Source organism: Oncorhynchus nerka, linkage group LG19, assembly GCF_034236695.1.
Source record: "Oncorhynchus nerka isolate Pitt River linkage group LG19, Oner_Uvic_2.0, whole genome shotgun sequence".
Lineage (NCBI taxonomy): Eukaryota > Metazoa > Chordata > Actinopteri > Salmoniformes > Salmonidae > Oncorhynchus > Oncorhynchus nerka.
In genome coordinates, this window is record NC_088414.1 from 872,951 (window position 1) to 897,629 (window position 24,679).

The 24,679-nt window shown below is 38.4% G+C and overlaps 1 protein-coding gene across 1 annotated transcript in view; it reads left to right on the forward strand.

Moving 5' to 3' along the window:
* LOC115147123 (interleukin-6 receptor subunit beta-like) overlaps positions 1–22,795 on the forward strand; it is a 56,325-nt gene extending 33,530 nt beyond the window's left edge. The window contains exons 12-16 of the mRNA XM_029689137.2: positions 669–812; positions 1,055–1,195; positions 4,423–4,519; positions 4,789–4,870; positions 20,006–22,795. Coding sequence (XP_029544997.2) covers positions 669–812; positions 1,055–1,195; positions 4,423–4,519; positions 4,789–4,870; positions 20,006–20,641 — 1,100 coding nt within the window. The 3' untranslated portion in view covers positions 20,642–22,795. The remainder of the gene's footprint in view (positions 1–668; positions 813–1,054; positions 1,196–4,422; positions 4,520–4,788; positions 4,871–20,005) is intronic.
* The last annotated feature ends 1,884 nt before the right edge of the window (positions 22,796–24,679 follow it).

Consider the following 24,679-nt stretch of genomic DNA (forward strand, 5'->3'; position numbering starts at 1 on the left):
GTGTGTGCAAATGAGGTAAGATAAGGCAATAAAATAGGCCATAGTGGTGAGGTAATTACGATATAGCAATTAAACACTGGGGTGATAGATGTTCAGAAGATGAAGGTGTAAGTGGAGATACTGGGGTGCAAAGGAGCAAAATAAATAAATACAGTATGGGGATGAGGTAGATTGGATGGGCTATTTACAGATGGGCTATGTACAGGTGCAGTGATCTGTGAGCTGCTCTGACAGCTGGTGCTTAAAGTTAGTGAGGGAGATCCAAGTCTCCAGCTTCAGTGATTTTTGCAGTTCGTTCCAGTCATTGGCAACAGAGAACTGGAAGGAAAGGAGGCCAAACGAGGAATTGGCTTTGGGGATGACCAGTGCAATATACCTGCTGGAGCGCGTGCTGCGGGTGGGTGCTGCTATGATGACCAGTGAACTGAGATAAAGCGGGGCATTACCTAGCAAAGACTTGTAGATGACCTGGACCCAGTGGGTTTGGCAACGAGTATGAAGCGATGGCCAGCCAACGAGAGTGTACAGGTTGCAGTGGTGGATAGTATATGGGGCTTTGGTGACAGACTGCATCCAATTTGTTGAGTAGAGTGTTGGAGGCTATTTTGTAAATGACATCACCGAATAATGTTAATAACATATTTGTTCACCTTTTCTGGTTGATGCAGCTCCGCTGGAGGGTCCCTCTGTGAAAGTGAGGCGGACAGGGAAAAACGACGCTGAGCTGGAGTGGATGGAGATTCCACTGGACAAACAGCGAGGGTTCATCACCAACTACACCATCTTCTTCATCACAGGGGGCAAGGAACACTGTAAGGAATCACACCTTGTAGACATTACTACACAATCATACCTCTTTATGAATGTGTTTCTTTGGCTATAGTTGGACCTTTACTGCTATTTGAAAATACCAGTAAGTATTTGCAAGTATTGGTATTTGTAAGTGCAGTACTTGTAAGTACAGTATATGTTTTTTGTTGTTGTCCAAACTAAACATTTACAGCTGCAATAAAATTTTAAAAAATGGTACAAATGTATTTTTATTTTTTTTCAGCAATAGTTGTCTCTACCGACACCTACTCTTACACTGTGAAGCACATGGCCAGCAACAGCAAGTATGTGGTTCGGGTCATGGCATCTACAGTACAAGGCTCTACAAACAGCTCGGACCTGTCATTCAATACTCTGATGTATGGTGAGTGAAGCATTGTTAACGGGACACTTCATGATATAAGGTATACAGTATGTATAGAGTGTGTATATGGTGCATTCTGAAATTATTCACACCCTTTGACTTTTTCCACATTTTGTTACATCAGACTTATTCTAAAATGTATTACATTTATGTTTTTCCCTCAACAATCTACACACAATACCCCATAATGACAAAGCAAAAACTGAAATTTGTGTAAGTTTACTACAAATAAAAACCTATTACATTTACATAAGTATTCAGACCCTTTACTCAGTACTTTATTGAAGAGGCGGCAGCCTAGTGGTTAGAGCGTTGGACTAAGTAACCAGAAGGTTGCTAGATCGAATCCCAGAGCTGACAAGGTAAAAATCTGTCGTTCTGCCCCTGAACAAGGTAGTTAACCCACTGTTCCTAGGCTGTCATTGTAAATAAGAATTTGTTCTTAACTGACTTTCCTAGTTAAAAAAAAAAAGCACCTTGGCAGTGATTACAACCTCAAGTCTTCTTGGGTATGATGCTACAAGCATGGCATGCCTGTATTTGGGGAGTTTCTCACATTATTCTTTACAGATCCTCTTAAGCTCTGTCGGGTTGGATGGGGAGCGTCGATGCACAGCTAATTTCAGGTCTCTCCAGCGATGTTAGATCGGGTTAAAGTCCAGGCTCTGGCTGGGCCATTCAAGGACAGTCAGAGACTTGTCCTGAAGCCACTCCTGTGTTGTTTTGGCTGTGTGCTTAGGGTCGTTGTCCTGTTGGAAGGTGATCCTTCGCCCCAGTCTGAGGTCCTGAGTGCTCTGGAGCAGGTTTTCATCAAGGATCTCTCTGTACTTTGCTCCGTTCATCTTTCCCTCGATCCTGACTAGTCTCCCAGTTCCTGCTGCTGAAAAACATTACAACAGCATGATGCTGCAACCATGCTTCACCGTAGGTGCCATGTTTCCTCCTGACGTGACACTTGGCATTCAATCTTGGTTTCTCATGGTCTGAGAGTCTTTAGGCGCCTGTTGTCAAACTCCAAGTAGGATGCCTTTTGCTGAGGACCTGTGCCTCGACACGATCCTGTCTCGGAGCTCTATGGACAATTCCTTTGACCTCATGGCTTGGTTTTTGACCTGACATGCACTTTCAACTGTGGGACCTTGTATAGACAGGTGTGTGCCTTTCCAAATCATGTCCAACCAATTGAATTTACCACAGGTGGACTCCAATCAAGTTTTAGAAATTTCTCAAGGATGATCAATGGAAACAGGATGCAACTGAGCTCAATTTCAGTCTCATAGGAAAGGGTCTGAATACGTAAAAACCTGTTTTCACTTTGTCATTGTAGGGTATTGTGTGTATATTGATGAGGAAAAAATCTATGTAATTCATATTAGAAAAATGCTGTAATGTAACAAAATGTGGAAAAAGTCTAGGAGTCTGAATACTTTCCGAATGCACTGTGTATATACAGTACCAGTCAAAGGGGTTAACACATATGGAATCATGTAGTAACCAAAAAAGTGTTAAACAAATCAAAATATGTTATTTTAGATTATTCAAATGAGCCACTCTTTCCCTTGATGACAGCTCTGCACACTCTTGGCATTCTTTCACCCAGCTTCACCTGGAATGCTTTTCCAACAGTCTTGAAGGAGTTCCAAAATATGCTGAGCACTTGTTGGCTGCTTTTCCTTCACTCTGCAGTCCAACTCATCCCAAACCATCTAAACTGGGTTGAGGTCGGGCGATTGTGGAAGCCAGGTCATCTGAAGCAGCACTCCATCACTCTCCTTCTTGGTCAAATATCCCTTACACAGCCTGGAAGCGTGTTGGGTCATTACTGCAGAATGCTGTGGTAGCCATGCTGGTTAAGTGTGCCTTGAATTCCAAATAAATCAAGTGTCACCAGCAAAACACCATCACACATCCTTCATGCTTCACGGTGTGAACCACATATGTGGAGATCAGCCCTTCAACTACTCTGCCTCTCACAAAGACACGGCGGTAGGAATCAGAAATCTCAGATTTGGACTCATCATACCAAAGGACAGATTTCCACCGGTCTAATGTCCATTGCTCATGTTTCTTGTACCAAGCAAGTCTCTTCTTCTTATTGGTGTCCTTTAGTAGAGGTTTATTTGCAGCAATTTGACCATGAAGGTTGATTCACGCAGTCTCCTCTGAACAGTTAATGTTGAGATGTGTCTGTGACTTGAACTCTCTGAAGCATTTATTTGGGCTGCAATTTCTGATGCTGGTAACTCTAAGGAACTTTTCCTCTGCAGGAGAGGTAACTCTGGGTCTTCCTTTCCTGTGGCAGTCCTCATGAGTGCCAGTTTCATCATAGTGCTTAATTGTTTTTTGTGACTGCACAGAGTTCTTGAAATACCTTCACATCTTAAAGTAATGATGGACTGTAGTTTCTCTTTGGTTATTTGAGCTGTTCTTTCCATAACATGGACTTGGTCATTTACCAAAAAGGGCTGTCTTTTGTATACCACCTCTACCTTGTCACAACACAACTGATTGGCTCAAACACATTAAGAAGGAAATAAATTCCACAAATGAACTTTTAACAAGGCACACCTGTTAATTGAAATACATTCCAGGTGACTACTTCATGAAGCTGGTTGAGAGAATGCCAAGAGTGTGCAAAGCTGTCATCAAGGCAAAGGGTGGCTACTTTGAACAATCTCAAATATAAAATATATTTTGTTATTATTATTATATTATATTATTATATATTATGTTTAACACTTTTTTTCTTACTACATGATTCCATGTGTTATTTCATAGTGTTGATGTCTTCACTATTATTCTACAATGTAGAAATGTGTAAAAATAAAGAAAAGCCTTTGAATGAGCAGGTGTGTCAACTTTTGACTGGTACTGTATATACAGTATGTTCCATCCTAGAACTTTTCAATATATTTCCATATATTTGGTATTCCAGTAATACATTTTCATATTTTGTAATGTGTCCCAGTAAAGCTTTTTCAAAGTAGCAGTCCTGAACACCCAATGCTCCAAATACACTCCGCAGTCGCTACTTCAACCTATTCATTGTGCCCTTCTGTCATTTCTCCTTTTAGTTGTAGTCTATTGTAGTTGTACTGTTACTGTACCTCCAACCTGTGTTTGTCCACCGTTTCTAGAAGGACATTTTTCCTGACCAACATGGTCGACTTTAAGGCATGTTCCTAGCTTCCCAATGTCCATTCCAGTTCTGTGTGTCTATCCCTCAGCTCCCGGGCAGATAGAGGCCATTGTGGTGTCTGTGTGCATCAGCTTCCTGTTTTCCGTAGTGCTGACCATGCTCTGCTGCATTTACAAAATGGACTCGTAAGTCTCAACTACACTCTTGAATTGTATGAAGTAGAATGTCTCTACATTTTACATTTGGATGTTTACAATGGCTGAAGTGTGATGTTCAATTGTAAGAGCATTTACTCAGATTTGAGTAACACAATTAATATACATTAGTATAAAATACTATAATTTGACGACACAATATAGCTCAGTATTTTAAATATTTATTGTATACAGTCATTTTTGCTCATCTTTATCAAGGATGTCAATAATTTCGAACCCCACTGTTGTTTTCTATGTAGGATAAAGAAGAAGATCTGGCCACCGGTACCTGACCCCTCCAACAGCACTATCGCTAAATGGTCTCCTGATTTCACATCCAAGGTAAGTTTTAAGTGCCTCCTGTGCTAGTCAAAGAGGATGTTTACGTAAGATAAGATGGTACTTTATTTCTAAAACTTTCTAGTACAACTCACCTGCTGAGCCACTTGTCAATTAAGTTTATCTGTGTTGCTGAACTCTCAAAAGATGTATTGCTCCTATCTGCTCTCCACTGACAGTAACATCCACGTCGTTCCACCACAAAAACCAGATCGACACCCACCATCTCAGATTGTTCTAATATCGTTTCGGTTGTTAGAAACAGAAGATTATTTTGTTGAAAAATAATTTGATCTCTGAGAAATTAAGCTGATTGATTGCATCCAAATTGGCCATTTATATTAATAGAATTCATATAATATTCAATACATATTTACATTTACATTACATTTAAGTCATTTAGCAGACGCTCTTATCCAGCGACTTACAAATTGGTGCTTTCACCTTATGACATCCAGTGGAACAGCCACTTTACAATAGTGCATCTAGGTCTTTTAAGGGGGGGGGGGAGAAGGATTACTTTATCCTATCCTAGGTATAGTACCTATCATCTAATTTGGACCAGGTTTCCTAACTATGAGTAAGACAAGTAGTATGGAGCTGCACCTCGGAGTATTGTTTATTCATCCTATCCTAGGTATAGTACCTATCATCTCATTTGGACCAGGTTTCCTAACTATGAGTAAGACAAGTAGTATGGAGCTGCACCTCGGAGTATTGTTTATTCATCCTATCCTAGGTATAGTACCTATCATCTCATTTGGACCAGGTTTCCTAACTATGAGTAAGACAAGTAGTATGGAGCTGCACCTCGGAGTATTGTTTATTCATCCTATCCTTCATCCAAACTTGCAATGCCTCTCATTCATAATGTGATATTTTATAAGTGTGTATGGCAGAGTCATCAGTTGGACTCAATGGTATTTCTCCATTTGTCTACTTTGCCTTTAAAATATTCATTAAAGTCATTTGTCATGTCGTTTTGTAAAAAACATACCCTTTGATTCAAGAAAGGAGGCAAACATGTTTGAATACCTACCCATTATAACATTCTCCATATTTTTTTTCCCTCACCCTTGACTTCATATATTTTGTGCTGATAATATCCTTTCTTTTTACCTTGGTCTCAAGATTTCTTAAATGTACAATAACTTTGCTAACCCGACAGAGTGCCAGATCTATCTGCTTCCTTTTTGGCATCATTACGTTGAAGCATTACATTTCTCAGCTCATCATCAATCCATGGGGCTCTGTTTGACATCACAGTGCGTTTTCTTAATTGGGCATGCTTATCAACAATACAATACAACAATATGCTTATCAACAATACAATACAACAATATGCTTATCAACAATACAATACAACAATATGCTTATCAACAATACAATACAACAATATGCTTATCAACAATACAACAATATGCTTATCAACAATACAATACAACAATATGCTTATCTACAATACAACAATATGCTTATCTACAATACAACAATATGCTTATCAACAATACAATACAACAATATGCTTATCAACAATACAACAATATGCTTATCAACAATACAATACAACAATATGCTTATCAACAATACAATACAACAATATGCTTATCAACAATACAACAATATGCTTATCAACAATACAACAATATGCTTATCAACAATACAATACAACAATATGCTTATCAACAATACAACAATATGCTTATCAACAATACAACAATATGCTTATCAACAATATCAACAATATGCTTATCAACAATACAACAATAATACAACAATATGCTTATCAACAATACAACAATATGCTTATCAACAATACAACAATATGCTTATCAACAATACAACAATATGCTTATCAACAATACAACAATATGCTTATCAACAATACAACAATATGCTTATCAACAATACAATACAACAATATGCTTATCAACAATACAACAATATGCTTATCAACAATACAATACAACAATATGCTTATCAACAATACAACAATATGCTTATCAACAATACAATACAACAATATGCTTATCAACAATACAATACAACAATATGCTTATCAACAATACAACAATATGCTTATCAACAATACAATACAACAATATGCTTATCAACAATACAACAATATGCTTATCAACAATACAATACAACAATATGCTTATCAACAATACAATACAACAATATGCTTATCTACAATACAATACAACAATATGCTTATCTACAATACAACAATATGCTTATCAACAATACAATACAACAATATGCTTATCAACAATACAACAATATGCTTATCAACAATACAACAATATGCTTATCTACAATACAACAATATGCTTATCAACAATACAATACAACAATATGCTTATCAACAATACAATACAACAATATGCTTATCAACAATACAATACAACAATATGCTTATCAACAATACAACAATATGCTTATCAACAATACAATACAACAATATGCTTATCTACAATACAACAATATGCTTATCAACAATACAATACAACAATATGCTTATCAACAATACAATACAACAATATGCTTATCAACAATACAATACAACAATATGCTTATCAACAATACAATACAACAATATGCTTATCAACAATACAATACAACAATATGCTTATCTACAATACAACAATATGCTTATCAACAATACAATACAACAATATGCTTATCAACAATACAATACAACAATATGCTTATCAACAATACAATACAACAATATGCTTATCAACAATACAACAATATGCTTATCAACAATACAATACAACAATATGCTTATCAACAATACAATACAACAATATGCTTATCAACAATACAATACAACAATATGCTTATCAACAATACAATACAACAATATGCTTATCAACAATACAACAATATGCTTATCAACAATACAACAATATGCTTATCAACAATACAACAATATGCTTATCAACAATACAATACAACAATATGCTTATCAACAATACAACACAACAATATGCTTATCTACAATACAACAATATGCTTATCAACAATACAATACAACAATATGCTTATCAACAATACAATACAACAATATGCTTATCAACAATACAACAATATGCTTATCAACAATACAACAATATGCTTATCAACAATACAATACAACAATATGCTTATCAACAATGCAACACAACAATATGCTTATCAACAATACAACAATATGCTTATCAACAATACAATACAACAATATGCTTATCAACAATACAATACAACAATATGCTTATCTACAATACAACAATATGCTTATCAACAATACAATACAACAATATGCTTATCAACAATACAATACAACAATATGCTTATCAACAATACAATACAACAATATGCTTATCAACAATATCAACAATACAACAATATGCTTATCAACAACAATATGCTTATCAACAATACAATACAACAATATGCTTATCAACAAACAATACAACAATATGCTTATCAACAATACAATACAACAATATGCTTATCATACAATACAACAATAATACAATACAACAATATGCTTATCAACAATACAATACAACAATATGCTTATCAACAATACAATACAACAATATGCTTATCAACAATACAACAATATGCTTATCAACAATACAATACAACAATATGCTTATCTACAATACAATACAACAATATGCTTATCAACAATACAATACAACAATATGCTTATCTACATACAACAATATGCTTATCAACAATACAACAATATGCTTATCAATACAATACAACAATATGCTTATCAACAATACAATACAACAATATGCTTATCAACAATACAATACAACAATATGCTTATCAACAATACAATACAACAATATGCTTATCAACAATACAATACAACAATATGCTTATCAACAATACAACAATATGCTTATCAACAATACAATACAACAATATACTTATCAACAAACAATACAACAATATGCTTATCTACAATACAAACAATATGCTTATCAACAATACAATACAACAATATGCTTATCAACAATACAATACAACAATATGCTTATCAACAATACAATACAACAATATGCTTATCAACAATACAATACAACAATAATACAATACAACAATATGCTTATCAACAATACAATACAACAATATGCTTATCAACAATACAACAATATGCTTATCAACAATACAATACAACAATATGCTTATCTACAATACAATACAACAATATGCTTATCAACAATACAATACAACAATATGCTTCTCAACAATACAATACAACAATATGCTTCTCAACAATACAATACAACAATATGCTTATCAACAATACAATACAACAATATGCTTATCAACAATACAATACAACAATATGCTTATCTACAATACAACAATATGCTTATCAACAATACAATACAACAATATGCTTATCAACAATACAATACAACAATATGCTTATCAACAATACAATACAACAATATGCTTATCAACAATACAATACAACAATATGCTTATCAACAATACAATACAACAATATGCTTATCAACAATACAATACAACAATATGCTTATCAACAATACAATACAACAATATGCTTATCAACAATACAATACAACAATATGCTTATCAACAATACAATACAACAATATGCTTATCAACTTATGCTTATCAACAATACAATACAACAATATGCTTATCAACAATACAATACAACAATAATCAACAATACAATATGCTTATCAACAATACAATACAACAATATGCTTATCAACAATACAACAATATGCTTATCAACAATACAATACAACAATATGCTTATCAACAATACAATACAACAATATGCTTATCAACAATACAATACAACAATATGCTTATCAACAATACAATACAACAATATGCTTATCAACAATACAACAATATGCTTATCAACAATACAATACAACAATATGCTTATCAACAATACAATACAACAATATGCTTATCAACAATACAATACAACAATATGCTTATCAACAATACAACAATATGCTTATCAACAATACAATACAACAATATGCTTATCAACAATACAATACAACAATATGCTTATCAACAATACAACAATATGCTTATCAACAATACAATACAACAATATGCTTATCAACAATACAATACAACAATATGCTTATCAACAATACAATACAACAATATGCTTATCAACAATACAATACTTATCAACAATACAATAAAACAATATGCTTATCAACAATACAATACAACAATATGCTTATCAACAATACAATACAACAATATGCTTATCAACAATACAATACAACAATATGCTTATATCAACAACAATATGCTTATCAACAATACAACAATATGCTTATCAACAATACAATACAACAATATGCTTATCAACAATACAATACAACAATATGCTTATCAACAATACAATACAACAATATGCTTATCAACAATACAATACAACAATATGCTTATCAACAATACAATACAACAATATGCTTATCAACAATACAACAATATGCTTATCAACAATACAATACAACAATATGCTTATCAACAATACAATACAACAATATGCTTATCAACAATACAATACAACAATATGCTTATCAACAATACAATACAACAATATGCTTATCAACAATACAATACAACAATATGCTTATCAACAATACAATACAACAATATGCTTATCAACAATACAACAATATGCTTATCAACAATACAATACAACAATATGCTTATCAACAATACAATACAACAATATGCTTATCAACAATACAATACAACAATATGCTTATCAACAATACAATACAACAATATGCTTATCAACAATACAATACAACAATATGCTTATCAACAATACAACAATATGCTTTATACAATACAACAATATGCTTATCAACAATACAACAATATGCTTATCAACATACAATACAACAATATGCTTATCAACAATACAACAATATGCTTATCAACAATACAATACAACAATATGCTTATCAACAATACAATACAACAATATGCTTATCAACAATAATACAACAATATGCTTATCAACAATACAATACAACAATATGCTTATCAACAATACAATACAACAATATGCTTATCAACAATACAATACAACAATATGCTTATCAACAATACAACAATATGCTTATCAACAATACAATACAACAATATGCTTATCTACAAACAATACAACAATATGCTTATCAACAATACAATACAACAATATGCTTATCAACAATACAATACAACAATATGCTTATCAACAATACAATACAACAATATGCTTATCAACAATACAATACAACAATATGCTTATCAACAATACAACAATATGCTTATCAACAATACAATACAACAATATGCTTATCAACAATACAATACAACAATATGCTTATCAACAATACAATACAACAATATGCTTATCAACAATACAATACAACAATATGCTTATCAACAATACAATACAACAATATGCTTATCAACAATACAATACAACAATATGCTTATCAACAAACAATACAACAATATGCTTATCAACAATACAATACAACAATATGCTTATCAACAATACAATACAACAATATGCTTATCAACAATACAATACAACAATATGCTTATCAACAATACAATACAACAATATGCTTATCAACAATACAATACAACAATAATCAACAATACAACAATATGCTTATCAACAATACAATACAACAATATGCTTATGCAACAAACAATACAACAATTATCAACAATACAACAATATGCTTATCAACAATACAATACAACAATATGCTTATCAACAATACAATACAACAATATGCTTATCAACAATATCAACAATATGCTTATCAACAATACAACAATATGCTTATCAACAATACAATACAACAATATGCTTATCAACAATAACAATACAATACAACAATATGCTTATCAACAATACAATACAACAATATGCTTATCAACAATACAATACAACAATATGCTTATCAATACAATACAACAATATGCTTATACAACAACAATACAACAATATGCTTATCAACAATACAATTCAACAATCAACAATACAACAATACAACAATATGCTTATCAACAATACAACAATACAACAATATGCTTATCAACAATACAATACAACAATATGCTTATCAACAATACAATACAACAATATGCTTATCAACAATACAACAATATGCTTATCAACAATACAATACAACAATATGCTTATACAATACAACAATATGCTTACAATCAACAATACAATACAACAATATGCTTATCAACAATACAATACAACAATATGCTTATCAACAATACAACAATATGCTTATCAACAACAATACTTATCAACAATACAACAATATGCTACAACAATATCAACAATACAATACAACAATATGCTATCAACAATACAATCAACAATACAATACAACAATATGCTTATCAACAATACAACAATATGCTTATCAACAATACAATACAACAATATGCTTCTCAACAATACAATACAACAATATGCTTATCAACAATACTATAAATCATTTCACAAACACACTCCGTGCCATTTCAGGATCATCCTCACTACACACTTCCAGCCATTGCACATTCTTAACCTCATCCACACATGGGTCCTGATTGAACCCTCTATAGGACCTTTGGTAGATTACTGTACCTTAGGGCCTTTGGTAGATTACTGTACCTTAGGGCCAGCCTTTTGGTATTTTGGTTTTTCTAGTGAGTGCCATTCAGCCACAAGAGCATTGGTGAGGTCGAGCACTGATTAGCGATTAGGCCTGGCTCGCGTTCCAATTCATCCCAAAGGATGGGGTTGAGGTCAGGTCCAAGCTTTACACCACTCCAGCCGACTTGGCATTGCACATGGTGATCTTAGGCTTGTGTGCGGCTGCATGGAAAAACATTTCATGAAGCCATTGACGAACAGTTCTTGTGCTGGCATTTCTTCCAGAGGCAGTTTGGAACTTGGAAGTGCGTGTTGCTGATTTTCACACTCTTCGTGCTTTCCACTTCACAATAACTAATCTAAAGAAGGCCAGTTTTTTTTATTGCAGTTTTCAGCTGTGCTAACATAATTGCAAAAGGGTTTTCTAATGATCAGTTAGCGTTTTAAAATGATAAACTTGAATTAGCTAACACAACGTGCCATTGGAACACAGGAGTGATGGTTGCTGATAATGGGCCTCTCTACGCCTATGTAGATATTGAATTAAAAATCTGCCTTTTCCAGCTACAGTAGTAATTTACAACATTAACAATGTCAACACTGTATTTGTGATCAATTTGATGTTTTTTAATGGACCTTTTTTTTGTTGCTTTTCTTTCAAAAACAAGGACATTTCTAAGTGACCCCAGACTTTTGAACAGTAGTGTGTATATATATTTCCTGAGCTTTCTTACATCTCCTAAATATAGGACCAATATATTCCACTTCTCAAATGCATTGTTTCAGTTCTCTAAATTCAGATTAGAAAAACCAGAGAGAACGTCCTGGTACTTTGCCAGCCAGGAAAGGTAGAAGAGAACGGATAGAATCAAACGCTCACCGTGGTAAACAGAAAGGTCCACTCATGGGGTTGGCATGATAAGCTTAGATCAACTGGTCACTCAATGTAGAGGGGATGAAGACGCGGTAATGGGTGCTGTGTGTTCCATCTCCTCTTGGAGTTTTTCGATACACTTTATCCTGAATTATGCTGAACTTCTCATTGAAGCGACTCTCTCTCTCAAGTCTTCAGACAGACGCACCACAATTGATGATCACCCTGATGGCGGCATCATTCTGCCGTGCTCTCCACACACTCATCATCCAGACACTTGGCGGTAGTGTAAGTGCGGCACAATGGAAGACAAACATTCACAGCCTCTGTAATCCAAGAAAAGGCATCTGGTACAACATTCCGTTTTCCTTTGCGATACTCAATGATGAAGTCAAACCTCTGAAGTCTGATAGACCAGTGAATAAGATGGCCGTTGGTCTTGCCTGATGCCAGAACCCACTGCAGAGCAGCGTGGTCTGTGACAACTGTGAAGACCTTCGCCTCCAAGTAGTCCATTTCTCCAAGGCCTAGACCACAGCGACGCACTCCCTTTGTCGTTGAATAATCCCTCTCGGCTGAATTAAGGGTGTGACTTGCATAGGCAAGAAATTATTCTGTTCCAGGTCCAGTTTGATGAGCCAAGACTGCTGCAAGTCCTGTTTACTTGCATCTGTGTACATGATGAAGTGAGCATTCAGGTTAGGAGGTCCAAGCACTGGAGGAGTGTTTGAATGCTTTAAATGCACTTTGGCATGCAGGGGTCCATTGGAATTTCAGCCCCTTCTTATGGTGGTTGAGTGGTTCAGCAACCTTTGAAAAGTCAGGCACTAACCTGTGGTACCATCCAGCCATACCCAGGAAGTGCTGAACAGCCTTGAGGGATGTGGGAATTGGGAACTCCGGCAGTCTTGTCCTGACTAGCGGGATCCATTGCCACCTTACTGAAGATGGATGCTCCTACCAGAGATTCCAGTATGTCATTGATGTCCGGTAGAGGGTAGACATTACTTTCTGTAATCTACACAGAATTGATGCTCTTGAGCTGTTCATTGAGGGGGACAGCCTGTACGGATGCTGCTTAATGGGGACTTCATGCTGGGTATAGATGTTGTGTTTGAAGACAGTTGTGTGGCCGGGTGTAAGTGTACAGATTTCACCTGGGAGAGTTGCCACCTCTCGTCATCCAGGGGGGGTGTATGGCCTTAAGCAGGGTGATAGCCGGGTTCTCTGGCATCACTGTTGGAACTTGTTTTTGTCTGTCTTTTCTTTGTATTTTCTCTGTCCTTGTCTTCCTTGTCTTCTACTTGAGCTAGCCAGGTGAGTAAGGTAGCAGGATCCAGCCTGAAATCCGTGCATTTCCAGGTTGAGATGGATGAGGCCGGGAATGCTCCAGGCCAAGGACTACAGCAAATGCAAGGAGGTTAATAATAACATCATGCAGCTTTATTTTCATATCAATCCAGCCCAAAGGAGTGGTAGGTTCTCCATTGGCCAAATAGAATAGTCCTTCCTCCCAGGTTCTCCTCGTGAGGTAATGCCCTATTTCGCCACAGGGCTCCTACATCAAGGTGTAAGTTGCTCTTGTGTTGATTATGGCCTTCCATAACAGTCAGAGGAACCGATAGTTGTTGCGGAATTGGAAGAAGACCGCTAGTTGTGCTGTCTGAAGGCTTCATGGTGGGCATTGAGGCCGACCCTTCGGTGATAGCCGGGTTCGCTGGCCATAGAGGGGGCAAGAACCTGGAGCATGTTGGACTTTACTCCTCCAGCACATCACTGGACTTTGGTCTTGGATCTTGGGCACAAACGGCTAAGATGGTTTAGCCCCAGTAGAGCTGTTGGGATACCGGGATGAGGGAACAGGGTTTTGAGTTTGGAGGTAGTGCTTCCAGTCCTTCTCAAACTGAGTCCCAAGACACCAGATCATCCACATTCTGTACATATTCCCGAAGTTGACTGACAAGGCGGGGTACCATGTTCTTAAGAAGGAGAATGAATGATAATCTCCTGCTCACTAATGTCAGCCTTCCATCTCCTACATATAACTCGATAGGAGAAGCCAAAGTCCCGGTTTGGCTCTGCTTCACCCTGGACTCCGACAAGTTCATGCTCATAGAGAGGGTTAGAATCGTTTATGAAACTCCTCCCAGGTTGACACATGTTCACCAGCTATCTCCCACCAGTCTCTTGCTGTACCATGGAGAACAATGTGGAGGGTAGCAAGAACCTCCAAGTCAGTAAGGGGCAGGATAGAAAGGAAATCATTACACTCCGATAGGAGAAACAGTGGATCAACATCCTCTTCTGGGCTGCCAAAAGTGGGGAAAAGTAGTTTTATAGGGAGGGAGCGCTCTAGAGGAGGCATGACAGTGGCAGAGGGAGTTCTGTTGTTTAACAGTATCTTCAGAGGGGTTTTTGTAGTACTACCTGTTCCTATTCCCTTAATGGCAGAGCCTGAGGCAGAGGTAAACCCTGAGGGAGGTACAGAGGATTTGTCCAGAAGGGAAAGCACTGCATTACCTCCTGGTGCAGCTCCTCCAGTTGAAGGTCTGTGGCTTTTTCCATCTCATTACAGGTCTCCTTTTGAGTCTGTTCAATCAAAAATAATAGTTCCCCTCAGAGAGTTCTTCATAACCTCTTTCAGATAAGAACACACTCCCTTCACAACAGAGGCTGACTCCTCTGCTCTCTGTTTTTGTTCCTCCTCAAGGTAGATTATGACTAGATTGTTTTGAAACTTTGCATTTTCCATTGAACATCCTGCTTCAGAGAAACTAGCAAATATTTCTTTCTCTGAGCAGTTTGTTGTTGGTTTTCCTCCATTTGACGGGGGAGGTGAGCCAATCTCGGCAGCACATCTTTCTGATCAGCCTCCACACTTTCACTGAGTTTGCGAATGGAATTCCCCTGCATTGTCAAACTATGGTTGGTGTGTGTCCATTGTTGTTCCCTTTGTCCAGTGAGCACAGAGACACCTCTCCCAGTCTGTCTGGGCAAGGTAACAGGAAGAGGTTGAGGGGAGGGTAATGGCGGAGAAGTAATAGCTGAGCCTGAAGCCTAAGAATAAGGACCAGTGCTCTCCAACTCCATTACACCATCGAGTCCTTCCACATAATTTCCATTAGGTGTGTCCACATTGACACAGTATGGGGTTCCAACAAAAGACATGATTCAGCTTTGTGTGGGTGGTGTCATGGGTGCTTTTCTTTTCAAGCCCCTGTTTGGGCTCCAATTCTGTAGCGGTATTGTTAGAGGGGGGTAAAGAGAGATTTTGTTCGGGCGCCAGGCAGGTATTAACCCTGTTGAAAGGAGAAGAGTAGGCTAGATGGAGTACCACTACCAGACAGACACATCAGCAGAAGAGACTGCCTAGAGTGTAGCCTGTTGGCCAGAAAGCCAGTGGAGAGAAAAGATAAGACACACCATATAAAAACACACATCAGCACAGGGGTAACCCCACCAATAATAACTCATACAATAATAATGGCAGAGCAATTTAATTGCAACTTCATAGAAACAATTGACAAGAAAGAACCCAGTCATCAACATTCTAGGATTTCCAGTGTAGTGTATTACCTATATAGTGAGGGGGGTATGAATGGGTGTGTGGGGGTGTGAGTTCATAGACAAAACAAAGGCCTTAAAATGTCACAAATGTTAATAGTCCTTCACAATATCAACTCTTATGCAAACTTCCTTTAACTAAAATGTTACACCAACTACAACTGGCAGGGGACTAATAGTCCAACGACACTAAACATCAACGCATACGAAAAAAGAAAGTCTGCTGCAGTGAAAGGCACTGGAGGGATGGAGGGGAAAAGGAGAGCGAGAGGGGGGGGTCTTAGCTGTTGACTTCAGGCTTGCAGTTGCACTGTCTGTCCATCTTGATACACCTGATGGTTTGTTTTTCAAAGCTTGGCAACAATGTTTCTACTGCTTGGCCTCCTGAGTGGTGCAGTGGTCTAAGGCACTAGCTGTGCCACTAGAGATTCTGGTTAGAGTCCAGGCTCTGTCGCAGCCGGCCGCGACCGGGAGACCCATGGGGTGGCGCACAATTGGCCCAGTGGCGTCCGGGTTAGGGGAGGGTTTGGCCGGCAGGGATGTCCTTGTCCCATCGCGTACCTGCGACTCCTGTGGCGTGCCGGGCGCAGTGCAGTCACAGTGTTTTCTCTGACACATTGGTGCGGCTTCTGGGTTAAGCTTCTGGGTTAAGCGGGCATTGTGTCAAGAAACAATGCGGCTTGGTTGTTGTTGTGTTTCTGAGGACGCACGGCTCTCGACCTTTGCCTCTCCCAAGTCCGTACGGGAGATGCGAGACAAGACTGTAACTACCAATTGGATACCACGAAATTTGGAGAAAAGGGGGTAAAAGTAAAAAATACTACATGTGAACAGTGACAGGAGCGGTCCCAAAAGATTACAACCATGACCTAGGGTGGTAACACCGCAGATTGACTTAAACACTTTACAACTAAGCACGCTGAAAATAAACAAGACTTCTGTAGAGTTACACGCACTGTCCAACTGCTGTGCCAACCAGGAGCTCCACACAGAGAGCCTGAAGAGCTGTTTATTTATTTCCTCCTTCCTGACTGCTGATGAGCTCTTAAAGTGGCAGCGCACATGCTGATGAGCTCTTAAAGTGGCAGCGCACATGCTGATGAGCTCTTAAAGTGGCAGCGCACATGCTGATGAGCTCTTAAAGTGGCAGCGCACGGCTCCGTACGGATTTCGCCGCAAGTTGTATTGGTTCCGTGATCTCTAAGTATGAGGTCAAAGAGGGGTGAAATGTAACCGAGATGGTTCGATGAATCAGGCTCTTTTGACGAGTAACATTACCGGAGACGTGAAGACTTGTGTTAGCTTCCAGAACGGATCCCTTTGGGCTTTAGCTAAGTGGGCTAACACAGTCTTGTGACATGCAGGAGACCTAGTTCGAAAGAGCAATATTAAATCGGGAGTGGAACGTCTATCCTTATGTCTATGACAGGGCTAATCAACTGTATTCTTATGGTACATTTACATTACATTTAAGTCATTTAGCAGACGCTCTTATCCAGAGCGACTTACAAATTGGTGCATTCACCTTATGACATCCAGTGGAGCAGCCACTTTACAATAGTGCATCTAAATCTTTTAAGGGGGGTGGGTGAGAAGGATTACTTTATCCTATCCTAGGTATTCCTTAAAGAGGTGGGGTTTCAGGTGTCTCCGGAAGGTGCTGATTGACTCCGCTGTCCTGGCGTCGTGAGGGAGTTTGTTCCACCATTGGGGGGCCAGAGCAGCGAACAGTTTTGACTGGGCTGAGCGGGAACTGTACTTCCTCAGTGGTAGGGAGGCGAGCAGGCCAGAGGTGGATGAACGCAGTGCCCTTGTTTGGGTGTAGGGCCTGATCAGAGCCTGGAGGTACTGAGGTGCCGTTCCCCTCACAGCTCCGTAGGCAAGCACCATGGTCTTGTAGCGGATGCGAGCTTCAACTGGAAGCCAGTGGAGAGAGCGGAGGAGCGGGGTGACGTGAGAGAACTTGGGAAGGTTGAACACCAGACGGGCTGGTGGCCTATTTCTTGAATGGGATCATAATAGTTTATAGCCAAATAATAGTTTATAGCCAAAACGGTTCAAACACTACAGCCAAATTCATAGGAAGAAAATAAATTCTACATGCCACATTTGCTTCAGAAACCGCCAGAAACATCTGTTTACCACTGTGAGCATTTAATTGTATCCGGTTCTTCTCTACTTTTCCTAGCTGGCAAAGTCTCAGCATGTTGTCTCTGGTTTTGAATCTGAATTTGAAAACTGAATTGGAATGCATACACAGACAATGAATGTAATATCTACCATATTGAAACTGAATATATAAATATTGGATTTGAATATTCAATTCAATTTAAATACATTTAAAACTGAATTGCAATATTCACTTAATTCAGTTTCAAATCATGAAATACAAGTTCAGTGTGTTAATTCAACGATTCAATTTGTGCATTACAAATTCAATATCCTAATACAAATGAAAAATAATGGAATACAAATACAATTTCTGTTGGCACTGAAATTGCTCTAAACTGTTCTATGTGCTCTATTTCTATGCTATTTCTAAGTTTTGTTTTTGTGTCTTACTTTCTGTTTTCTACACCAGTTGAAAATACAATATTTTGGAAAATATATTTCACAGTGGTTTAGATGGTACAATGATTCTCTACACTTGACTTGCATGTCATGGTACATGAACTGAAATTAGGCGAACTATTAGAATTTTAGCAACCAGGAAATGGCGGAGCAATTTCTGCGTAGTGCATCTTTAAGGAAACACTGTGGGCTTGTTACAATACATAAATCATGACGGATTTGACGAATATACACTTTGGTTCACCTTCAACAATTCTGATCTAATAATCTGGTCAATGGAAATTCTGTGCTCTTTTGACTGCATCAAAAGGCACATGTTGCTAAATGCAGATGTGTCCAGTCATTTTACCATTTCAGTCTTTTTTTCAGCGTATTGTAACATAGATGTGAAATGCACTTCAAAGAGAACTTGACTTGACTTAACCCTCCCTTTTTGTTCCAGGCTGACACTCCTAAGGAGAGCGAGCTGGGTGACGTGAGTATTGTAGAGGTGGACGTGTTCGACAGGAAGTCTCTGTGTGAGGAGGACAAGGCAGGCCTGCCGCTCAAAAAGGACAAATACCTGTCAGAGGAGCATAGCAGCGGCATCGGCGGCTCCTCCTGCCTGTCATCACCTCACCAGAGCGTCTCAGACAGCGACGAGGGTGGCGACGAGGGCCAGACTACAGCCAGCACCGTCCAGTACTCGTCGGTGGTGGCATCCTGCGGCTACAAGGGCCAGACCCCCTGCCCTCTCCCCCAGTCCGGCTCGTCCCAGACGCCCAGCTTCACCCGCTCCGAGTCCACCCAACCCCTGCTGGACAGCGAGGAGCACCCGGAGGGCCCCGAGTCACAGCGCTACCTGCGGAACCCCTACTTCGGGCGCTTGCCTGGGGGGAACAATTGCGACAGCGGAGACCTGGAGGACTTGAACCAGATGGAGATGAAGAAGCAGAGGTTGGCTTTGCGCCGGTTCTGCCCCCTGGAGGAGGACTTTCAGCAGACCACACCCACAGAGGAGGGTCAGTCACCTGACGGACAGCCAGGCCCTGACCCTAGCTACATGCCTCAGCTCAGCGGCTACAGGCCTCAGTGTTAGGAGGTCGTATGGAGACTTAGTTCGAGGTTGTCACACTTCATGTACAGTGACTCTTCCTCTGCGCCTTTGTTCATTTCACTTTTGTTCCAAACTTTGTCAGCCTATTATTTTTGCACTTACCCAAATGGCAATCATGAACTTCATGTGGGCATCTTGACGTGACTTGTTAAATCTCTTTGAAGTGGATGATATAGTTTGCCTGTATGTCGAGGTTTTATTGTTTTAAGATCCTAAAAAGGAAATAGATGCCTACGTGCAGACCCGTTTATTTTCAGTTAATTACTGACCTAGGTAGTTTGCGTCACCCATTGACCTCTTAAGAAAAGTCCGTAGCCTAGATGTGGACCCCTATTCTCTAAGCCGGCCAAGTTTAACTTTGAATGGACAAAGTGTGATGACTCATCATTCCAAGAAAGAAGACTTGAAGGAAGCGAAAAGGTGATGCTAGCCAATACAACAGGACCCTCTTGACCCTCTTGAAATTCAGAAAGTATTCATACCCCTTGACTTGTTCCACATTTTGTTACATCCTAAATTCTAAAAGGATTCAATATAAACATTCTCACCAATCTACACACAATACCCATAATGATATGATTTACATAAGTATTCACACCCCTGACTCAATACATGTTAGAATCATCTTTGATTGACAGCTGTGAGTCTTTCTGGGTAAGTCTCCAAGAGCTATGCGCAGCTGGATTGTACAAGTTAGTTGTTGTCGTTGCTCGACAGCCATTTTCAAGTCTTGCCATAGATTTTCAAGCTAATTTAAGTCAAAACTGTAGGCTACACAGGAACATTCAATGTCATCTTGGTAAGAAACTCCAGTGTATTTATGGACGTTTGTTTTAGGTTATTGTCCTGGAGTAACTACAATGTTGTTGAATCATCCTCAGTCTTCTCCTATCACAGCCATTAAACTCTGTCATTTAGGTTAGTAATTGTGGAGTAACTACCATGTTGTTGATCCATCCTCAGTCTTCTCCTATCACAGCCATTAAACTCTGGTAGAAAGGACGCCTTTAACTTTGTAGTGACTGGGTGTCTAGATCCACCATCCAAAGTGTAATTAATAACTTTGCTCAAAAGGATATTCAATGTCTGCTCTTTTTTTTTACCCATCTACCAATAGGTGCCCTTCTTTGTGATGCACTGGAAAACCTCCTTGCTCAACTAAGGGACCTTACAAGTAATTGTATGTGTGGGGTACAGAGTCGAGGTCGTCATTCAAAAATCATGTTAAATACTTATTGCACACAGTGCGTGCATGCATCTTGTGACTTGTTCAGCCAAGTTTTACTCCTGAACTTTAGGTTTGCCATAAAAGGGGTTGAATAATTGGCTCAACATTTCAGCTTTTCATTTTTTATTCATTTGTAAAAAATGTAAAAAAAACATTGTTCCTCTTTGAAATTATGGGCTATTGTGTGTAGGCCAGTGAAATACGATCTCAATTTAATACATTTTAAATTCAGACTGTAACACAAAATGTGGAAAAAGTTGAGGGGTGTGAATACTGAAGGCATTGTATGCTACACTAGTAGGTGTATGGTTAATGACATATCTTTCCAGATAGAAAAAACTGTTTGACAAATGTGCATTTTTGCCTTTTCACAATGCCTTATTGACTTTGCGTCATGAATGGAATGAAGAAATGCTATGCAATTTCCCTGCCCATCAAAACTTATTGTTCGAGGTCAAATATAGAGATATTACTGTTGCATTATTATTATATACTGAAAAGGAAGTTTTTGTATAATTTGTTTCTGGGAAATGTTTTTCATATTCATTTTTGTGTTGTCGTGAATTTTCTGAAGACTGAAAAGTGCAGTATATTTTGTTAATTTGTTTGAGATTCTTTTGTTTGGAACATACATACAGATCTCAACAGGACAAACTCCAATATTTGTTCCTACAGAGAATATGCTCAGAAAGGGATGTTGCATGTACAGACTGTTTAAATATTGCTACATTGAGGGTTATAAAAAAATATTCTTCCACCATCACTCAGTTAACACTACTTTTCCACATATACGGGAAACAAACATAGCCTAGTACTTCACTGCATGCCACCAGAATACATGTGCCCTTTTTGGAGCATGGTTTGTGAATGTGTGACATTATACAATATGAAATAAACCAAAAGTGTTATCCATGTGAACTAATAATTGACTACGCTTCTAAGTCAGCATATCTTTATAGAGCTTTATTTTCAGTGAGACTTTCAACATTAATAGAACAGAATATATTAGTCCATCGTACAGGGAGGAAGTAGCAGTTCACAACACAATATTGTTTTGGTGTCAGTCCATTATTTAGGGTCAAGTGTTGATAAAAATATATCGACTCTATTGGGGTATATCAGCTTTAATATTGCAGATTGTGAATTCCATCATTTGTCTGCATCATTTCCAAAAAACCTTTTTCCCCCTGAATATATCAAATATATATTTAATACATTTTCCTTTATTTTCCCCTGACAAGATCGGTTAGTTTTACATAATATGTCCCATATGTAACGCTCGTCGTAGGTGGAAGAAGAGGAGGACCAATGCGCAGCGTGGTAAGTGTTCATATTTTTAATAACGTAATGAACACTGAACAAAATAAAACTACAAACGAACAGTCCTGTATGGTGTTGAAAAAACACTGAACAGAAAATAATCACCCACAACTCAAAGGTGAAAACAGGCTACCTAAGTAGGGTTCTCAATCAGGGACAACGATTGACAGCTGCCTCTGATTGAGAACCATACCAGGCCAAACACCGAAATCCCAAATTATAGAAAAAAGAACATAGACTGCTCACTCCAACTCACGCACTGACCATACTAAAACAAAGACATAACAAAGGAACTAAGGTCAGAACATGACAACATACTTCAACTGTGGATCCCCAGGCTATGTTTATTACGGAAATTCTTATTACGGAAATTCTTTTTTTGTGTGCTGCTCACAGTCCCAACAGGCAGACCACAGACCTGGACTGATGAGTTTGTGTTCAATGACTCTGTGAATTATATTTTTCTAAAGAACAGCATAGGGTCAAAACAAGGATGAGCTTCATGTTTCTCTAGTCATTGCATGTGTCCCAAAATGGCAGCCTATGCTTTATATAGTAAACTACTTCTGACCTGAGCCCTACAAAAGTAGTGCACTGTAAATGTATTAAGGTGCCATTTGGGCTGCAGCCAGTGACTCAGAGACACTATTGTGCAAGATACTGAAGTAGATTCGTTTTTCAGTCAACACACTTGCTTTCTGTTCTCCAGAAGGGCGCAGCATCTGGTTTGCTTATGGCGGAATACAGCTCATTGAGTGCGATCTAAGCGCCAGCATCAGTCAGTGGTGGTATGCAGACAGTTACGAAAAATACAGATAATGTCATCGTTCAGCCAGGACTCCGTGAAGCATAAGATAGCATAAGACAGTTTTGAATGTCCCTTTGGTATTTTGGGCGGCAGAGTAGCCTAGTGGTTAGAGTGTTGGACTAGTAACCGGAAGGTTGCAAGTTCAAACCCCCGAGCTGACAAGGTACAAAGCTGTCGTTCTGCCTCTGAACAGGCAGTTAAACCACTGTTCCCCGGTAGGCCGTCATTGAAAATAAGAATTTGTTCTTAACTGACTTGCCTAGTTAAATAAAGGTGAATAAATAAATAAAATATGTAAGGCCTCTTATTTGATCAGTCTAGCTGCTCGATACTACCTTACACCTTGAGAGCTTTTTCCCTCTGCGCCATGATGGGAGCTTGTTGGTGTTCTGTAAGGACATGGCGCTTTTTCCCTCTGCGCCATGATGGGAGCTTGTTGGTGTTCTGTAAGGACATGGAGCTTTTTCCCTCTGCGCCATGATGGGAGCTTGTTGGTGTTCTGTAAGGACATGGGGCTTTTTCCCTCTGCGCCATGATGGGAGCTTGTTGGTGTTCTGTAAGGACATGGGGCTTTTTCCCTCTGCGCCATGATGGGAGCTTGTTGGTGTTCTGTAAGGACATGGGGCTTTTTCCCTCTGCGCCATGATGGGAGCTTGTTGGTGTT